The sequence below is a fragment of the Carassius gibelio genome, chromosome B25 (genome assembly GCF_023724105.1).
Source record: "Carassius gibelio isolate Cgi1373 ecotype wild population from Czech Republic chromosome B25, carGib1.2-hapl.c, whole genome shotgun sequence".
Classification (NCBI taxonomy): Eukaryota; Metazoa; Chordata; class Actinopteri; order Cypriniformes; family Cyprinidae; genus Carassius; species Carassius gibelio.
The window spans coordinates 11,026,076-11,044,351 of record NC_068420.1 but is presented as its reverse complement, the minus strand read 5'-3'; the positions used below and the strand labels follow the sequence as shown (position 1 = coordinate 11,044,351).

Genomic DNA, 18,276 nt, shown 5'->3' with positions numbered 1-18,276 from the left:
TGCTTGTAACCTGCAGAAAAATGAGACAAACACAAAATATTTAAGTATTCTATTGTCAAATTATATCATTAATGTCAGTAGACTGAAAACTGTCACACAGAAAATATCTTGGTATAACATTTACAATTCATTTATGTAACGTTAGATGCTTACCATGCAGTCTTCTGTTCAACATGCCCCTTTCCTGTGTGAAGTTAATGAGTAACCACAATACCCCATTTGTCCAAAAGACCACCCCTCCATCCCTTCTATAAATACCCTGATCGTAGTCTTTAACGGCAGACGACACACAATGTCTGAATTATCCTACAGGACCTTTGCTGGTTTTCTCATCTTGTTGGGTTGTCTTGGGATGACCTTGGCTGTTCATGCTAGTGGTAAGAAAATGTTTATTTAATCTGTATTGGAACAAGTCACAGATTAATGACAGAGTTTTGTCCTGCCATACCCAGACGCAAAATGTGGATCAAATAAGGCACGAGGCATCCTTGACCGTTCTTTGAGGGTTATTGGAGGATCAGAGGCCAGGCGAGGTTCCCATCCGTGGTTGGCACGTATCTGTTCAACCTTATAAATTGCATGATAAACTAATGCAGTACTACAGTTTTTACATCCCAAAAAAACATTGAAGTATATGTCAGTGTGAAAAATTCACCTACAGGTGTCTCTTAGGATCAGAGGGTCGCATTTCTGTGCTGCTGCGATCTTGACAGACCACTGGCTCTTGACTGCTGCTCATTGCTTTGCAAGTGTATCCAAGTAGGTCCAGTCAATTTAACCATAGCTAATCATAACTTTTTTTTCACTCTGCTTCAGTGACTTTCTCTCAAATATAACTGGCCGCCCTAGGGACTTCCTGCACAAAATTGAGGCTGTAGCAGGTGATTTCAACCAAAGAGAAGTTGACAGAGGGGAGCAGAACTTCCAGGTAAAGACTGTGAAGTTCCATGAAAAATATCAACACTCCTCTCCCATGACTTACGACATCGCTCTGCTTGAGATCAAAGGACGCATTCACTTTGGCAAGTCACTCTGTGAGATTACCACAACCTATGCATTTATAGTTTTAGAATTCTTTTTTAGCGATAAACATAATGCGTGTGTTTTCTAGGTGGTTTTATTAAGCCTGTTTGCCTGCCTTACCCTGGTGAGAGGTTTCCACCCAAGACCATGTGTGTTGTTGGTGGATGGGGCCGTATTACTGAGAGTGAGAAGTCATTTGAACAACATTGAAATAAGAATTAGTTCTTGAAAGAAAGATCTCAAATATCTCAAACCATTACTAGGATAAAGGTGAAAAGGTCTGTCTTTTCTTTAGAAGGGCCACTTTCTTCAGTTCTTCAGGAGGTCCAACTGAACCTGTTAGAGCAAAGCAAGTGCAAACATGTCCTACAAACACTTAGACCTGGACAGAAGATCTTTACAGTCCTGTGTGCTGGCCCAGAGAATGGAGGGAGAGATGCCTGCCAAGTAAGTTGACATTAACTTGTATAAACATTCCGAAATTTATGAGAATGGTTCTGGTTGCGAAAGATGGTCCAAAGATTGCTTGGAGTTCCTCTCTGTCCTTATGTGCTCCAGGGGGATTCTGGGGGACCCCTCCTCTGCCCGAGAGCAGATGGATGCTGGGTAGCTGTGGGAGTCACATCGTGGGGTAAGGGTTGTGGACGAAGCTGGAATAACAACAAGATCAAACCCTTATCCAGAAGAGGCTCACCTGGAGTATTCACTGATGTCTTATTGTTCCTGTCATGGATCAAGTCTAATCTTAGAAAAGGTGGGTACTGTTGTCGATTTAAAGCTTCTCTCTTGTTTCCAATTCCGTTAGGACTGGTAGTGGTTAATAATCGGATTCAGTAACTGCACAGCACTTTAGCAAGACACCTAGCCCCAAGTTTCTGTACTGGAAGTCAATTTAAAATAATGACTACTTGAACTCAACATAAGTGCAGACAGGTCCCTGTGTGGTGTACCTGATGGGGTTGTACCTGGAAGTGAAGGCATCATCAAAAATCCAGCTCTCCCAGGTCAAAGCTACAACAACAATGAGTGAGTCACATCTGAAGTATCTAAGATATTTGCAAACCAAAGGCAGCATTGCTTTGCTTTCACAACAGTTTATCTTTATATTTTTTGCCATAGGATGTGTCTGTGGTCTCTTCGAGTTGCAGCTGGAGAATATATTCTACTAGAGTTCCTGGAGTTTGACCTGGAAAATGATACACAGTGCTACAGCGATCAACTGACTGTTTATGTGGATGAAGACAGGCGAATAGGTGTTAGAAACTATGACTTTGTTGTTGTTCTTCCTTCTGTTAGTGGTTGTGAAGTTCTATGTTTACTTGTGACCTTCTTCAACAGGTCGATTCTGTGGTGGTCAACCTCCACCTCCGGTTCTTATAGGTGGTTCCCACAGTCTCACAGTGCAGTTTGTGTCTGATGTGAGCAACACAGGTGCAGGATTTGCCATCAAATTCAGTGGTGTTGACAAGGACTACAGTTTTGGTGAGTTGAATCTGTCTGACTGGTTTCTCTTGTTGTTGTGCACCCAACTCTGAAAGTGGCAGCAATGCATGCGGAAATCTGTAAAGAAGACAGTACTTGGCAATGCAGAATGAGTTGTGCAGCTGTATAGTACCGATCACCATGCATTGCATGGATGCTTTGAACGGCATGCTTGCTTACTGTGTACTTGATTAACATATTTGCACAGGCCTGATGATGTTGTTTTCGAGCATTGCCTCATTAACATCTCTGTGTATCCATACAGTCCCATTATTAAAAAACGTTCCACTCTAATTCTGCTCTTCTAAGTAGCACAGGTTGTGCCCAACTGATCTGTTGGTGTCATCACTTGGTCTGCAAGGTGTGTTCATTTCCCCAGTCAGGTTGAGAGGCAAACTAACTTTTCCCCAGTAGAATTCTGTTTTGTTTCGCACTGCTGCCGATAGGCTCCTCAGAGAGCGGAAAGCTTATCTCAATGGGACTGTTTCCATAGTTACATGTCTGCCAGGGGGCCAACTACCAGTGGTAAGTTCAGAGAAGGTAAGAGCTAGGTTCAAATCACCACCCTGCTCCCCTCAGTATGACCCTTGCCAGACAGAAATGTGACACCGTGTTGCAACGTCATCAGCCGGGCTCCATTCCACCAGTTTCTCCTTTTGTGTTTGTGCAGGAGCTGGATGTGGAACAGTGGTGCTGTTACAGCCCAAGGGGGCTGTGTGGAGCCCTGCCTACCCGCAAGCCTACCGCAACAACACTCTTTGCCGCTGGGTCATCTATGCCCCAGAAGGCCACATAGTCAAGGTATAAACAAGTATAAGCTCTTGTGTTGGTCCAGTCATCGCCTGGTGTCTCCTCTGTCCAGTCGTGACCTGTCTGTCCGGTCATGAATGCATGCATGCAGTGAGATTGGAAGCTCTGATCGGTTTCACTGCAAGAGAGAATGTGATACTCAATTAGACTCCAAAGACCGACGCCATGACGTCACTGCAGCCATGTAATGCTGGTTGTTTCCTGCTGTTTACAAAGTGCAATGTAAACTGTTTCAGATTAAGAACCTAACTAGATGATACAGATATAGCAGAAAACCAAACTTGACTATGCTATGTGCATAATCATATCACACTGTTTGCTATGCTAACATGCTTATTATAATACAATAACTTTGCTATGTGCCTTAAAGCTTGACTTTGACGACTTTGACCTTGAGGAGTCGGAGAACTGCAAATATGATTCACTCACAGTGTTTGGAGACATTGATGGCAAGGATGAAATAGGTAAAGTACAAAACAAGATTATTTTTTAAATGTAATATTATGAAATATTATTACAATCTGAAATAGCTGTTTTCTATTTGGATAAATGGTACTTAAAATGTAAGAAATATTTCTTATTGTTATCAAGTTTGAAAACAGTTCTGCTGCTTAAAATGTTTATGGAAAACCTTTTTATTTCAGGCTTCTCTAATGAATAAAACAGCATTTAAAGGGCTAGTTCACCCAAAAATGAAAATGTATCCCATAATTTACTCACCCTCAAACCACCCTAGTTATAAATGACTTTCTTCTTTCAGTCGAACACGATCAGAGTTGTATTAAAAAGTCCTGGCTCTTGAAAGCCTTATGATGGCAGTGAATGGTGGTTGAAATTTTCGAACTAAATAAACTGCGTCCATCCATCATAAAAAGTACTCCACACGGCTCCAGAGGGTTAATAAAAGCCTTCTGTTGTGAATCAATGTGTTTGTGTGAGAAAAATATCCATATTTAAAACTTTATAAACCGTAATCTCTAGCTTTTGCTAACTGTTGGATGGGTGCTCACGAAAGAGTGGCTTTCTAGCGGGTGACGTAGGATGAAGGCTTGAAGGCGAGTAATTCATGGGGTATTTTTCTATCCCTTTTAAGATTTTGCACTGCACCATTATAGGAAATGTAGTCATCAAGTGCTCTGCTCTTTCAATTTTTGTGTTTTAAGTGGTTGTATGTGGCGCGAGCATCCCTCCTGCTGTTCTCAGCCATGGTGGCATAATGCTTCTACATTTTAGCACAGACAACACCATCACCGCCCGTGGTTTCAACACCTCCTTTTCTTTTATCAGCGAAAAAGGTGAGAGTCAACACGAGTGAAGAACATACTCACAGGAGGTGTTCACATTTCACCCAACCAAGCCTGACCCACATGTCTAAATAGTATGCCACGGCATAAACACGCAAGCTAGTCTAAAAATACTTCTGAACAGTAAAGTTAAAAGTTAAAAACGCCGAGCAGTCTAAGCACATTTATACATATATTTTACTTTATTAAACGTTATAATAATAAACCCACTCTGCAACAAAGACACAAAGAACCCAACATACTAAGTCTTTCTTTGACACTACTGAGTTTGTAACCAATGATTTCTGAAGAGTGAAATGATGATAAAAATGATTTTGTCATCACAGATCTGAGAGAGACAGCGTTTGAAGATCAGGGGGAGGAAGCAGCTGATGACAGCAGAGTTATCTCACCACGTTTGTCAAATGGTTTGTGCTGCACACACGCTTGCTTTTGTCCTTTCTGCTGTCCACAGTCACATAAACTTTTGTTGAGCTCTAAAAGAGACTTCTTGTCTCAGAGGGCTTTAGAGGAATCCAGCTGGAGTCAAAAAATGTGTAAAATAAGGCAACACATGTATACAGAGTCACAAATGAGAATGTTTATCTCTGAACACACTGTGAAAGTGTATTTGGTTTTTACCGCAAGCATTCATGCACACTTTCCACTGAATTCTCAGCTCCGTATGGAATGCCTGATACCTTTGCTACCTCTGGACTGGACGCCCCAAGGACAACAGAGGATGATGGGACACTGTTGTGGCATGTGAGCATTAGTTCGGGTGCAGGTTATGAATGCAGCGGGGCGATCATCCAGTTGCAATGGATCCTTACTGATGCAAACTGTGTCTATAACCTGTGAGCAACAAACATGCAAGAAACATTGAAAAGATTACCATTCAAACTTATTAAAAATAGTATATTACCGTTTTCATGATGATTGATAATTTTTTGTGTAGGGAAGAAGGATATTTGAGACTTTTATCAGTGACAGCAGGAGGCTTGAAGAAACAGGTGAAATGGACATCGACAGGAAGAACGAGAAAAATGGATGGAATGGAAAGATTTGGATTTGGGATCAAATTCATTCATGTTGTGTCTTAAAGGGATAGTTCACCCAAAAATGATTACACAATTACAAAACTATTCCTTTATTACAAATATTTCTTTCTCAGATCCGTGATGTTATTACAAATATTTCTTTCTCAGATCCGTGATGTGATTGGAGTACTCATACATCCTCATCACAGCCCATTCTCTCTTGACTACAACGTGGCTTTGCTTAAACTGAGCTCGCCGTTAAATCTCAGTGAAAGTACACAGCCTGTCTCTCTACCCTCTGCTGGACAGGAAACCCCACCCTCCCTCCACTGCTGGGCTCCGGCGTGGACTAGCCAAATGTGTACGTCACCCGTCTGTCTTCACAAGTTGACCGTTGTGATGGTTACACAATAGTCTGGCTGATATCTGTGTGTGTGTGCAAACATGACATTTCATGACCACTTGTTGAATAAATTGAAAACTGACCTCGTGTTGAACTGTTAGCTTCAGGTGAATGTAATGTCCCCTTTTTTAGCAGGAGATGGGAAGTACAGACCTGTGCGGCTAAACATATCAGTGCTGGAACGAGCAGTGTGTGAACAATGCCACAGAACTAGATTGACACCTAATATTCTATGTGCTGGACTGAGCAGTGGAGCATCATGCATGGTGAGCAACAGTAAGCTACAATAAAAACCCACTGTTTATTACAAGGAAATGTAATTGAAGAAATGCTGACCTCTAGTGGGTAAGTTTGGTAAGGATTCTTAAAATGCATACTCAGTCACTTAAAGGGATAGTTCATCCAAAAATGAAAATTCTGTCATTAATTAGGCACCCTCATGTCGTTTCAAACCCGTAAAACCTATGTTCATCTTTGGAACACAAATTAAGATATTTCTGATGAAATTTGAGAGCTTACTGACCCTCCATAGACAGCAACGGACCTATTAAAGTACCTATTAAAGAGAGATGTGATTTCAGTTGCAGCTTATGGCTTTCTTTGAGTACTGTAGGCCTACCAAAAAAAGGAGAAGTTAAACAGCACAAGCTCTAAAAATCATTGTAACTATACCACATTCAAAAATAAAGAAAATATTTTGAAGACTGTTGGCTCAACAAAGACATTTTTGAATGGCATGAGGTTGGATGAATAATGGCAGCATTTCCATTTGAAGTGAATGTTGCAAATGTTGATGCGGAAATGCAAATTTTGGTGAATAATAGCTTACATTTGGTACTTTTCTCTGGAATACTGTCTCGCTCTAGACACACTGGCCTGCTGGACCTCTCGTTTGTCTAACAAACACATCTGGTGTTGTTCTGATGGGAGTGAAGGACCGGGGAGAACCGTGTGGTGGAATCCAGAAGTGTGCGGTATATTCCTCAGTACCAGCCATTATGCACTGGATCTCACAGCATTTAGACATGGAGTGAAAACCTCACATTAACAACCATTTAACATGAATTGTCAGCTGTGAGGTATACATTTATTGTCTACTTACTAGCATTTGTGAAAAGAATATTTTTTTGTAAAATCTTTCTTCCTAAAGTATTCTGAAACATTTTTTTTCCAAATATAATTTTTTTCTTAAACCAAGATCACCTTTGCTAACTTGAATAAAGCATTTTAAATCTTATTTAAAAATGTCAGGCATTTCTGTTCCTACTCTAATGGCCTTCATCTAACGTACTGTACTTGAGGAGTTTCCTTGACCCATCCCGCTCAATGTGCTATCATGTAGTGGGGTGATCTCACACCATTCACACACACACACACCAACAACCACAGACAGTGCTCTGTCACTGCCTGCTCATTTGAATATTCTATTCCTATTGGCTGGGGCCACCGAGAGGCCGACTACAATTGGCTGGATTTCATCAAGTCCATACTCTTCTATTATCAACTGGCCTTGGTGCAAAGGTTGGAATACACCAAAGTATTAACCATGAACAAATTCAACCTCACATACGCTGAACCCTGACCATACTAACGGATGCAGTACAGGAAAAAGACTGCAGCATGGATCAAGTTCTAGTGAGTAATTTCTCCCTTTTTAAATTAATAGCACTTTCACAAATTCACTGCCTTGCAAGAAGCAATTAGCACCTTCTCTTTCCTCCCAGTCAGTTTCACAGCTGTCTGTTGATTTTATTCTGGTTCGAATGATAGCAGTGGAAAGAAGGTGAGAAGTAATTACAGGCATATGCAGGTTATCAACTCAATGTTGAATGTAGCACAATATACCAATAGTCTGTTAGTGTTAGTTGCTCTGTATAAAGTTGCTCAAATATTTAAAGACACCTACTTTGTTATTATGACTATTTTCACATTTTAGAAAAATAGTTAAGTCATCAAAACAAATGCAAGAAGCATGGGAGTCATGCATTAAACACAAAAGAAAAAATAATGTATACTATATAATTAATATTATTATTTATTCATTTTTTTTCATTTTTCATTTTTTATTTTTATTGAAGTTCATATAAATGTAAAAACTAGTTACATATATTATATGTAAACATGTATATTTCAACTACATTTTGTCTACAAAACAATAGAATAATTCTAGAATATAGAATAATAAATAAAGTCATTAAAATATTGCAAGTATGGGAATTATGCAGTGTTGAAATGTTAAATAAATTATATCAAATAAAATATAACACTGTAGTTCCTGAAAAGTTAAAATGTTTAGTATAATTTAACATTAAATTGATATTTATCATTTAGTTGTAACGTGTTTAACATGTACTTTGCAGACAGTCCCTGTTCTAATCGGGATATCTATAGTGGTGATCACGGTCCTCTTCCTCCTTCTAAAACCAGGAGGCTCTAACGAAGGTCGAAAGCAGAGCAAGTTTCCCAAAACCTTGCAGGACCCCAATGCCAAATATCCATTGCCACTCATAGAGAAAGAGGTCAGTCAGAATTTAAATGGGAACAGAGATTTCTCCTGCAAAGGAAAGCACGAATATTACTGCAACTCATCTGAACTATCTGTATTTGCTTTGCAACAGGAAATCACTCATGACACGAAAAAATTCCGGTTCGGTCTTCCGTCCTCTTCTCACATTCTTGGTCTCCCTATTGGTAGGACATTGTGCTATATATCTTTATCACGTCAGCAGAATCACCTGACCTTGAAATCTGACACCGTATAATTCCACCAAGTGTTTTCTAAGACGGATCTTGTATTCTGTGTCACAGGTCAGCATGTTTACCTGTCTGCAAAGGTGAATGGGAATCTGGCTATTCGTGCATACACACCTGTGTCCAGCGATGAGGACCAGGGATACGTCGATCTAGTTGTAAAGGTGCAATGCAATACATTTTATGGTTGCAAATGACTGGTTATGTTTTATAGTTGGCTATATACTTCATATGTTTAAAAAATATATAATAATCATTTTCTTTAAAATGTTATGATAGGTCTACTATAAAAATACTCACCCAAACTATCCCGATGGAGGCAAGATGTCTCAGTACTTGAATGATATGAAGATTGGAGACACCATTGACTTTAGAGGTCCAAATGGATTATTGGTATACAATGGAAATGGTAAGGAAAAATACAATATAATAGCCTAACATAAGGTTATTATGTTGAACACCACTGTTTTGTATGATGCAGTGTATTCAGTCACTAGAGGGCGCTGTGTTATTATTTTAAGATTGCTCTAACAAAAGCATGACCTGTATAAAGGATGCATTTTAAAATATTTAACTGCTTCATATGCTGAATATATTTCCTTACTGACATTTACAGGGCAGTTTGCTATTCGACCTGATAAAAAATCTGAATCCAAAGTAAGGAAGTTCAGACACGTGGGCATGATTGCTGGAGGAACAGGTAATGATGGACATTGAACTGGCTACTCTTAGTAGGTTCCCAGGTGTCTCTGCCAAGATAATTAAACAAAATATGTATAAATTGAAGATGACACGTTCATTATTTCAGGCATCACTCCAATGCTGCAGCTGATCAGGAGTATAACCGCAGATCCTGCTGACAACACCAAGTGCTCCCTTATATTTGCCAACCAGGTCAGTCACATTTATGACGAAACATTGATTAAGCGAACAAATAAATAAGCAATTCAGTACTGTAAAAAGATATCAATATGCGTATGGAGATTAAAAATGGTAAACGATGTTTTTGACAACGAAATTCGGGGCCTATTGTGACATAGGCCTACTAATGACAGCCTACAGAATTCTCTCTTATTAATTAATTTAGTTGTAAGGTTTTATTTTGCTCAGAAATGTTTTGCTCATGTGTTGCTTTACAGTAACAACATCTAAATATCCTCAATTAAGTAAATAATATAGAAAATAAAATATACGTTTCATAAATTAGCCAGTTACTTGCATGCATTTTTTCTCCTTCAAAGAAAATAGTCCCCAACAGGACTGGAGTCCGTTAATGAGTGGAGCGGAGTGATAGAAATAGCGCTGCAAAACCTCTCCGCTCGAGATCCGGTCCGGGTTTTCTAGTTTCACTCTTCCCGCTCCAAGTAAACGGAGCGAAATAAAATTTCAAAGTTAAAAGCTGATGCTTGTAACTTTGAAAAGCTCGTTCCATACTTCAAGACAAAACCTCATACAGCTCCACCTTGTGTGGGACAAAATACTGACGCTCTGACTTATAATAAATCTCTCTTTTCGTAAGACAAACTACGAACTGACGAGCGGAGTGATACAACTGTGAACTAGTGCAACTACGCGCTTGACCAATCAAATCAAATTGAACCAATTCGTTCTATTAAAAAGTAGATTAATTTACTTTAGTAACAATAATTAAATGTTTCCCTCATGTTTTAATCAACTACTCATTGTTTAATTTTTTTTTTATATTTTTGCCTGAACACAAAAAACATCTCCGACGGAATAAGCAAAATAAACAATTCAGATATTTTCTGAACACAGTCTTAACATCCCAAACAAATAAACATCTTGAAAGATTTCTATATAAACAAGACTTAATATCTTACATAATTTTTATGTGGTTTCTGAATTATAGTGGAACATAAGAATAAATATATTTTTCTATTACAAAAAAATAAAATAAAAAAAAAAGAAATTTCCAGAGTGTTAACTCATAATTTTTGACACTTTCCAAGAAGTAGATTATTCACTCTTAATAAACATCAGAGCACCTTGTCAGCTGTGCTTATAAGTGTGTTTCTCTCTCACAGACGGAGGAGGACATATTGTTACGCAAAGAGCTGGAAGAAGTTCACAGAAATCACCCTGATAAACTCAGTCTGTGGTACACACTGGACAAGCCCTCTGAAGGTATATCTAGATGAATACTAATGATGATGGTTTGACTGGCCTGCAGTAGAGATGACTGTGTAGGTTTTCTGTCTATGTTCTTATGACAGGGTGGAAATACAGCAAAGGCTTTGTTGATGCTGACATGATAAAAGACCATCTCCCGCCTCCGGCCAATGATGTGCTCATCGTGATGTGCGGTCCACCCCCCATGATCCAGTACGCCTGTCTGCCAAACCTCGACAAGCTGGGCTACAAAACAGAGAATACTTTTGCATACTAAGTCTCCTGCCACTGATATTACACAAACTAATTCTCTGATAATTTGTAAAAGGTGGTTTACATCTTGTTAAACATGTCAAATTGTTGCCAGATGTGGGTTTAAAAATAGATCTTTTGGTAATCCCATTTGGTTTTGTTTGTGGTGAATTATCTCAGGAATATTTTTTCTTTCTTTTGTCCATAGTTTTTTTTTTTTTTTTTTTTTTTAACTTTACACTATATTGCAAAAAAACAAACAAACAAAAAAACACCTTCCTATTTAAATATTTCATTTCTTACAGACCTCAGAAAATTTGAATAGATTAAGATTTATAAATTTTTCTAAAAACACAACATAATATATTATTTATCGACGTAATGATCAAGACCAATAACAATCAAGAAAATGATAGTATTGAAAACGAAATATTATCATTTTGACAGATTTCTCTGAAAACAAGACTTAATATATTAAGTAATGTAATATAAATTATTCTCGCTGTAAAAGGACAAGTAAGATGAAGGATAATATTTTTTAATTAGTGGAACATCTATATTAAAAGTACAAATATTTGTTTACATAAAAACAAGAAAAAAGGAGATATATGGATGGATAGACACTACTTTACTAAATTGAATACTGTAGAAAAATATTGCTATGAATGTATTTAATTACAAGGTATTAAAACAGACAAGGTACAAAACTAGTCAGCAAAATTTTTTATTTCTGCACTTTAATTGCACCTAGTAACAGTTAAGTATTGCTGGAGACAGACACTAGTTATAAGGCTGGAAAGTCTTGGAAAAACATCAACATACAGACCCAGGACTGCATTCAAAGCATCTGTTACCAAGTGATGAGCTGCTCATTAGAATAAACCCACAAAAAAGCTGTTAAGTAAACTTAACAAGCATGGTCAGAGGACCTCCACCCTCCTTTCTGACCACTGCCTGCAACATCTCACTTGGAGTGACGAAGCATTTCGCACCTTTGAAGAAGTGATCGATAAAGACCTGGTCAATCCTCACACACTTCCCCACAGCTGCTTGCAGATTGTTGCTCAGCAGCCCGTAAATGTTCCCTTCGTCGTTCTGGCGCCCAAAAAAGAGGAAAAGCGCATAACAGTCTCTTCCGATGGAAGAGCAGAACTCCACCATCCTCTCAGCTTGGGTTCTTTCCACCACATCCATCCCGGCCATGCGCATGATGTCGCTGTAGATATCTAAGGACAGCTCCTCATCGTTCTCCTCGGTTCTTTCTGGCAGGTGAAAGACGTGGACCGCCATCTGGATTCGGGGGTTCTTGTTTGGCTGATCCAGCATGGCCCAGACCCAGTGGGCACCCAGCAGGATCCTCTGTTCTGGGGTCATGGCCGTGCAGTTGAACGTGTCGCTGAGATTCAGCAGGCTGCTGTGCTGGATGTAGGTCATCAGAAAGATCTCGCTTAGGGTTGAAGGACTTGGATGGAATTTGTTTTCCGGGTCCCTGAAGAGCAGATACTCCTTTGTCCTGGATGAAGCCGCCTGGATGCAGTCGCCAAAGAGGCGGATGAGGTCTGCCGAGGTGGTTTTGTTGGGTTTAGCCCATAAGGTTCTGAAAAAAGGGGTTTTGGCTTTATACTGCAGATCTGTTTGCTTCATTCCAGCTGGTCTGGTTCAAAGCGTAGTTTCCCTTATACACTGAAAATATCGACACATAATTACATTATTGCATTTTCCATTTACTGTTTCTTCTAATTTAGCTTTAACGTATCAAAAGTCACATTTAAAATGAATGAAATTTAACAGAAAAAAAAAATCATAAAATGTAAAATATTTTAATATATTACTTAATATCGCTTATGTTTTTATATATTTTAATATATACTTTAATTCAGCAAGAATACAAATTGATTAAAAGCAACTTTGTAATGTTTGCATTTTTAAAACTGAATAGTTTAGGGCTAATCATATCATATTATATATATATATATATATATATATATATATATATATATATATATATTCATATATTTAAGAAACCTTTATGTATATTAAAATATATACTATCAGTCTTTTTTATAGATATTAATACTTTAATGCATTAAAGGATAAATATTTTTTTTTTTATTGAACAAGGAAAAATATCCGTTTCCCCCCATAACAGTTTTTGACATGGGTAGTAATAATAACAATAACCACCATTATTATTAACCGAGCACCAATAATATTGGATAGTAACTAAGCTGAAAATCAATACATTAGAATGAATTCTGAATGATCTTGTGACACTGAAGACTGGAGTAAAAACTGTAATATTTCACAATATTTTTGTATCAAATGACTGCAGCCTTAACAAGAATAAGGGATCTCTTTCTAAAAAACAAACAAAAAAAAAAAAAACTGCATATACATTTTTTTTTCTTTTTACAAATTAACATTCAACAAAAATATTAAAATAATCAAACAGGTGGCATCGCAAACATTACAGTGTCTGTTATAATAAAATAGTTGTCAATGGACATTTAAAATAACTCACCAATATTATTCTTTCTTTTGTATTGGGTGAGAGTGAACCTGTGGTTGGATCCTTCTTCTCTTCTCTGGAGTCCTATTAAGATAAGTGTGCTCATTTAAAGCTTAGCCGTCGTATAAGGGCTTCCCAAAGTTTGTCACTGTGTTTGTCAGTTAGGTCACGGGACACACTGGGCAAGTCATCATACACGGCATAAAGCCACCTAGCACCACAACAAACCCTTTTTCACTCTTAACTGAGGTATATCAAGCAAACAACCATATCTCCTCGAATAACAAACTGCTTTTAACATATTACATAGTTTTGAAAAAGATTAAGTAAAAGAAAATGACAAAGTGTTCAGCAAACAGAAGGATTTACTCGCATCCAGTTCCATTGGCTACATGAATACAGTATTTGAAGAAAAACACGGTGGTTGAGGTAGATGATTCAACTATTGACAGAAAGGCTTTTCAGAAGTGCTATCCACATATTAAACAAAATATTTTTTTGTCCGCTCTCTCTAACACAGATCTGATTGTCAAACAGTACATTATAACCTCAAAACACATCAAAAATAATGTATTTATACAATAACAGAAATAGTAGAGCTGTGTTCTTGAGCTGGATTAGGTAGGATTGTGTTACACAGTTCAGGTCCTGAAGCTTTGAGGGTGAGGTGGTTAGGTTGAGGACTGTGGAGTCACTCTAGGGCGGTCTGGCTGCGTCTCATTCCCCTCAGCAGCTCGTCTCGGCTGAGTAAGTACTGTAAGTGAGAGGAGGTGAGGGTGCCAGGATTAGTCTGAAGAAGATCTGCTGAAGTTAAACCTAGTTAAGCAGAGTTAGGGCCCCGATCAGACCAAACACAGTTTTTAGGTCTGAAAATGATAAAAAAAATAATAATAATAAGAAGAATTTTGGTGACTTTTAAAGGGCTCATATTAATGCTAAAAAGAACATTATTTGGTGTATTTGATGTAATGAAATGTGGTTTAAAGTTAAAAAACATTATTTTCCACATTCTGTACATTAATGTTTCTCTTCTATGCCCCACCTTTCTGAAACGTGTCGATTTTTACAAAGCTCATTGGTCTGAAAAGCGAGGTGTGCTCTGATTGGCCAGCTATCCAGTGCATGAGCGCCTCAAGCGTGTGATGGAAATGTTACGCCCCTCACACTACTGTGATACATGTCCCAGTGAGAACACCAGCTCACGTTGGTGTTCTCACTGGGACATGTATCACAGTATGGTGACAAAACAAAACAAAAACAAGACAAAAACAAAACCCATTACAAATGAGGCATTTGTTGCATCCAGTGGGAACATAATTACTGATTATAACAGGGTTTTTGTTTTTTTTATGTGATTGTTATTTGACCTTTTTAACATTTCTAGGGTTCTCAAAAGCAAAACCTTTTAAAACAATTATTATACTGGTGCACATAAATACAGAATATTAATTTAATTTTCCCTTAATGATAATTTCAACAGAACATGAGTCTTACTACAACTACTAAACATAAATATTTATGCATTTAGCAGATGCTTTTATCTAAAGCGACTTACAGTGCATTCAGGCTATACATTTTATAAAAAAATTTTACCAGTGTAAAAAATCTGTTTCCTGGCAATTGAACCTGTGACCTTTTGCGCTGCTAACGCAGTGCTATACCACTGAGCCACAGGAACACATCTAATAATAGTAATAAATCTTTAAGTTGTGTCTGTTAGAGCAATATATGATTAATTATTATATACATGTATAAGTATATATTTAAGCTATATTGCATTGGAAACTCCAGCAATATTCACATTGCTAAATTATGTGTTTTTTTTATTTTCAAATTTGATAATTGTATCATTTTAAATATACTGTATATTTAGGTTAACAAACAATTAGAAGAATAATTTGTTAATAGACACCCTAGAGTAAAAAAAAGCAAGTTATCCACTTACTGTGAGGTTGTTAACTCCCCTGGATAAGGCCTCGATCTGCATCCCTGATCCTTTAGTGTGCAACAACTGAAAAACCAAGATATCAATTTAATATATCAATGTAAATAATAGAAGTTCATATTCATCTTTTATTCATAGGCAATTGCAAATATAGTTACTAACAGATGGAATATATTAAGCAGAAGCAATGAGTGATAATGAAGTGCTAATATTGTGAAGACAGTGAAATGTATATTAGAAAGTACCTGTACCTTAAGTGCATATAAGTCCTTTCCCAGCATGCACTTCTCCACATTGTGAAAATGGGCGTTTGGTGGTGGCCAGATGCATGGATGACAGCAGGTTAATGCTTAATATTTGCAAATCATGCATCTCGATGTCACTTTTCAATGTTGTTTTTAAAATATGATTTCGTTTAGAAATGTCTACAGCTGGGAAAACATATTCATCAACAATGATAAAACTAAGGGGAAAAATATATATAGCAACTCTGTGTCATCAAAAAACACAATATCACTGTGATTGAGGAGGTTTATTGATTATGTCACAATATTTTGGATTATATGTCGCTACATTATCTGAAGAGGCAAGATATCTACCTATAAAAATACTCCTGTGCATTTTATTGTATGAAAATAACCTCATCAGATTATTTAATACGTGTTGCTGAACATTTAATAGTAGTCTGTATGCTATTTTAAAAATTCACCATAAATACACCATTAAATTAATCCCTAAAAATGCAAATATTGCACGAGATTGTACACACTGTCTTTTAAAACAGCACAGATGTTAGGTTACAAAAATGGAATACTTGTTAGATAAATCTCATAATACATTTTTTGTTTACAATTCACAAAAAAATGCTATAAAGTTGAATGTGTCTGACTGTCCATCACAGGATACTTGGCACTATTCTGCTAAACCCTGCTGCCTTTGTGAGATGATAAACCCTTGGATCCAAGTCTTCCTGCAGTGTCCACACTGAGGTCTTGTGTCCATCAATGAGGGATGCTGGGATGTTATTTAATGGCACTGAACAGAGCCAGGGTGTCGTTGGGAGGTTGTTGTGGTTTTGTGGGATATGGGTGGAGGGTTATTGTCTGCAAGCTCAGCGGTGACAGCTAGTAGAGCGTCAGATCTGTAGAGCTCCCACCTGCACCCGTCTCTCTGGGTCCCTGTCGAAGATGGGGCTCAGGCCCCTGAAGCCGCTGTAGGGCCGGCTGGCCCCGTTAAGCAAGGCCTGGGCTTGTGAAGTGTCTAGAGGGCAGATGTAGTCTGTGGAGTCGTCAGATCGCTTCTTACGGTGACCAAAACTGGAGAAACCTGTCTTGCGTGGCTGAGGAACAACAAATTAAGAATAATACACAACGGCTCGAATAAAAGGAAATAACATATATAGACTACCAGTATAACGGTTAGTTATAGATATCAGAGATTTCTTTTTATTTCATTTAATTGTGCATGCACATTTCCAATATTTTAACATTTAAATTACCTTAAATTATAATTTACAATTAAATTACCTAATTGCCATCATCTAATGCGTACTAAAAGTTAATTTTTAAAACAATAATTTAATAACACTGTTAAATCTTTAGCAAATGAATATATTTTTTTACATTATGTTGTAATGCCCAAATTCGCTTTTAGTTTGATTTAGTTTTTAGTGGTTTTATCTGACAACAATATTATTATTATTATTATTATTATTATTACTACTACTACTACTACTACTACACATTATTATTATTATTAAAATCACATTTTCCCACCAAATATTATTCTTTTTCATTATTATTAACTTCCATTTAAACTAATATTTAATTAAATTAATTTAATTAATATTCAAATAACAACAACAACAACAACAACAACAACAATAATAATAATAATAATAATAATGTTTTTCCCCCACCAAATTCAATTAATTATTATTAAATTCCACCAGTTTCATTAATTAATTATTACATTTAAATGAATTAAAATGAATGAAATGAATTGGGCTGGATACTAGAAACTACCTTTTGATACGACACACATTTTGATTAAACAACAACAACAACAACAATAATAATAATAATAATAATAATAATAATAATAAAAAACATTCACCAAATGTATTTTTATCTTCATTAATATTAAATCCCATTTAAATTAATATTCAAATAATAATTATAAAAGTTTTTTTTTTTTCACCAAATTCAATCATTATTTAATTCCACCACTTTCATTATTTAATCATTACATTTAAACTGAATTGGGCTGGATATCAGAAACTATCTTATGATACGATTCAAATCTTGATTTAATACACTGCGAATGATCAAATGATCATAATCGGATTGTGATTGAAACTACCAAACTGTGACAACAGACCAGACCTAAACAATAGAAAAATAATAAGAGACCCTTTAATGCAGTGTGTCATCTTTACGGGACAGAATATATTTTTCACTGCAGAGTTAGCGTCTTTTTAAACACACACTCTTTCTGTTATCAAGAAAATTAATGGTTCGCTCAACTGCCTAAAAGACGATGAAAAAGTTTAATCTAAAGCTTCAATATGCTTAGTAAGTGTGTCACACACTGTAGGAGCACTTGCTCAGCACATCTGGTCTAGATGGACTAAGCGAAATGGAAGTGTC

The 18,276-nt window shown here is 37.0% G+C and overlaps 4 protein-coding genes across 18 annotated transcripts in view; 2 read left to right on the top strand and 2 right to left on the bottom strand.

Annotated features, from left to right (window-relative positions):
- Positions 1 to 251: 251 nt before the first annotated feature.
- Positions 252 to 6,926, top strand: LOC128014127 (ovochymase-2-like). The gene is made up of 19 exons (XM_052597442.1): positions 252 to 377; positions 453 to 550; positions 662 to 759; positions 850 to 1,022; positions 1,112 to 1,207; positions 1,319 to 1,470; positions 1,582 to 1,777; positions 1,953 to 2,049; positions 2,143 to 2,276; positions 2,362 to 2,505; positions 3,176 to 3,306; positions 3,686 to 3,779; positions 4,479 to 4,610; positions 4,946 to 5,026; positions 5,278 to 5,455; positions 5,557 to 5,611; positions 5,807 to 5,999; positions 6,177 to 6,307; positions 6,908 to 6,926. Coding segments are annotated over exons 1-18 (2,139 nt in total). The 5' UTR covers positions 252 to 292; the 3' UTR covers positions 6,179 to 6,307; positions 6,908 to 6,926.
- Positions 6,927 to 7,517: 591 nt separating this feature from the next.
- LOC128014128 (NADH-cytochrome b5 reductase 2) lies at positions 7,518 to 11,324 on the top strand. The gene is made up of 9 exons (XM_052597443.1): positions 7,518 to 7,676; positions 8,402 to 8,560; positions 8,660 to 8,732; positions 8,850 to 8,956; positions 9,072 to 9,201; positions 9,409 to 9,492; positions 9,601 to 9,686; positions 10,838 to 10,937; positions 11,027 to 11,324. The coding sequence occupies exons 1-9, from the start codon at positions 7,662 to 7,664 to the stop codon at positions 11,197 to 11,199; spliced, it is 927 nt and encodes a 308-aa protein (XP_052453403.1). The 5' UTR covers positions 7,518 to 7,661; the 3' UTR covers positions 11,200 to 11,324.
- Positions 11,325 to 11,882: 558 nt separating this feature from the next.
- Positions 11,883 to 12,818, bottom strand: rep15 (RAB15 effector protein). The gene has a single exon (XM_052597444.1). It carries the CDS (start codon positions 12,816 to 12,818, stop codon positions 12,072 to 12,074), a length of 747 nt encoding a protein of 248 aa, XP_052453404.1. The 3' UTR covers positions 11,883 to 12,071.
- The window catches only part of ppfibp2b (PPFIA binding protein 2b), a 56,358-nt gene continuing 50,790 nt past the window's right edge, over positions 12,709 to 18,276 (bottom strand). For 10 of the 15 annotated variants that reach the window (XM_052597425.1, XM_052597428.1, XM_052597430.1 and 7 more), the window contains 3 exons: positions 16,785 to 16,967; positions 15,629 to 15,694; positions 13,269 to 13,767 (listed from right to left, as the gene is read on the bottom strand). In XM_052597425.1, coding sequence (XP_052453385.1) covers positions 13,654 to 13,767; positions 15,629 to 15,694; positions 16,785 to 16,967 — 363 coding nt within the window. In that variant the 3' untranslated portion in view covers positions 13,269 to 13,653. Of the gene's footprint in view, positions 12,858 to 13,268; positions 13,768 to 13,911; positions 14,438 to 15,628; positions 15,695 to 16,145; positions 16,968 to 18,276 lie in introns of those variants that run through there. The other 5 variants (XM_052597431.1, XM_052597434.1, XM_052597437.1 and 2 more) reach the window with 3 other exon arrangements.

Excerpts from the sequence above, each read along its gene's own strand:
- LOC128014127 (XM_052597442.1), top strand. The coding sequence starts at position 293 with ATGTCTGAATTATCCTACAGGACCTTTGCTGGTTTTCTCATCTTGTTG. Across the intron at positions 2,277-2,361 it reads GGATGAAGACAGGCGAATAG|GTCGATTCTGTGGTGGTCAA; the intron begins GTGTTAGAAACT and ends CTTCTTCAACAG. Across the intron at positions 3,780-4,478 it reads TGATGGCAAGGATGAAATAG|TGGTTGTATGTGGCGCGAGC; the intron begins GTAAAGTACAAA and ends TTGTGTTTTAAG.
- LOC128014128 (XM_052597443.1), top strand. Across the intron at positions 8,733-8,849 it reads CATTCTTGGTCTCCCTATTG|GTCAGCATGTTTACCTGTCT; the intron begins GTAGGACATTGT and ends TCTGTGTCACAG. Across the intron at positions 9,493-9,600 it reads CATGATTGCTGGAGGAACAG|GCATCACTCCAATGCTGCAG; the intron begins GTAATGATGGAC and ends TCATTATTTCAG.
- rep15 (XM_052597444.1), bottom strand. The coding sequence starts at position 12,818 with ATGAAGCAAACAGATCTGCAGTATAAAGCCAAAACCCCTTTTTTCAGA.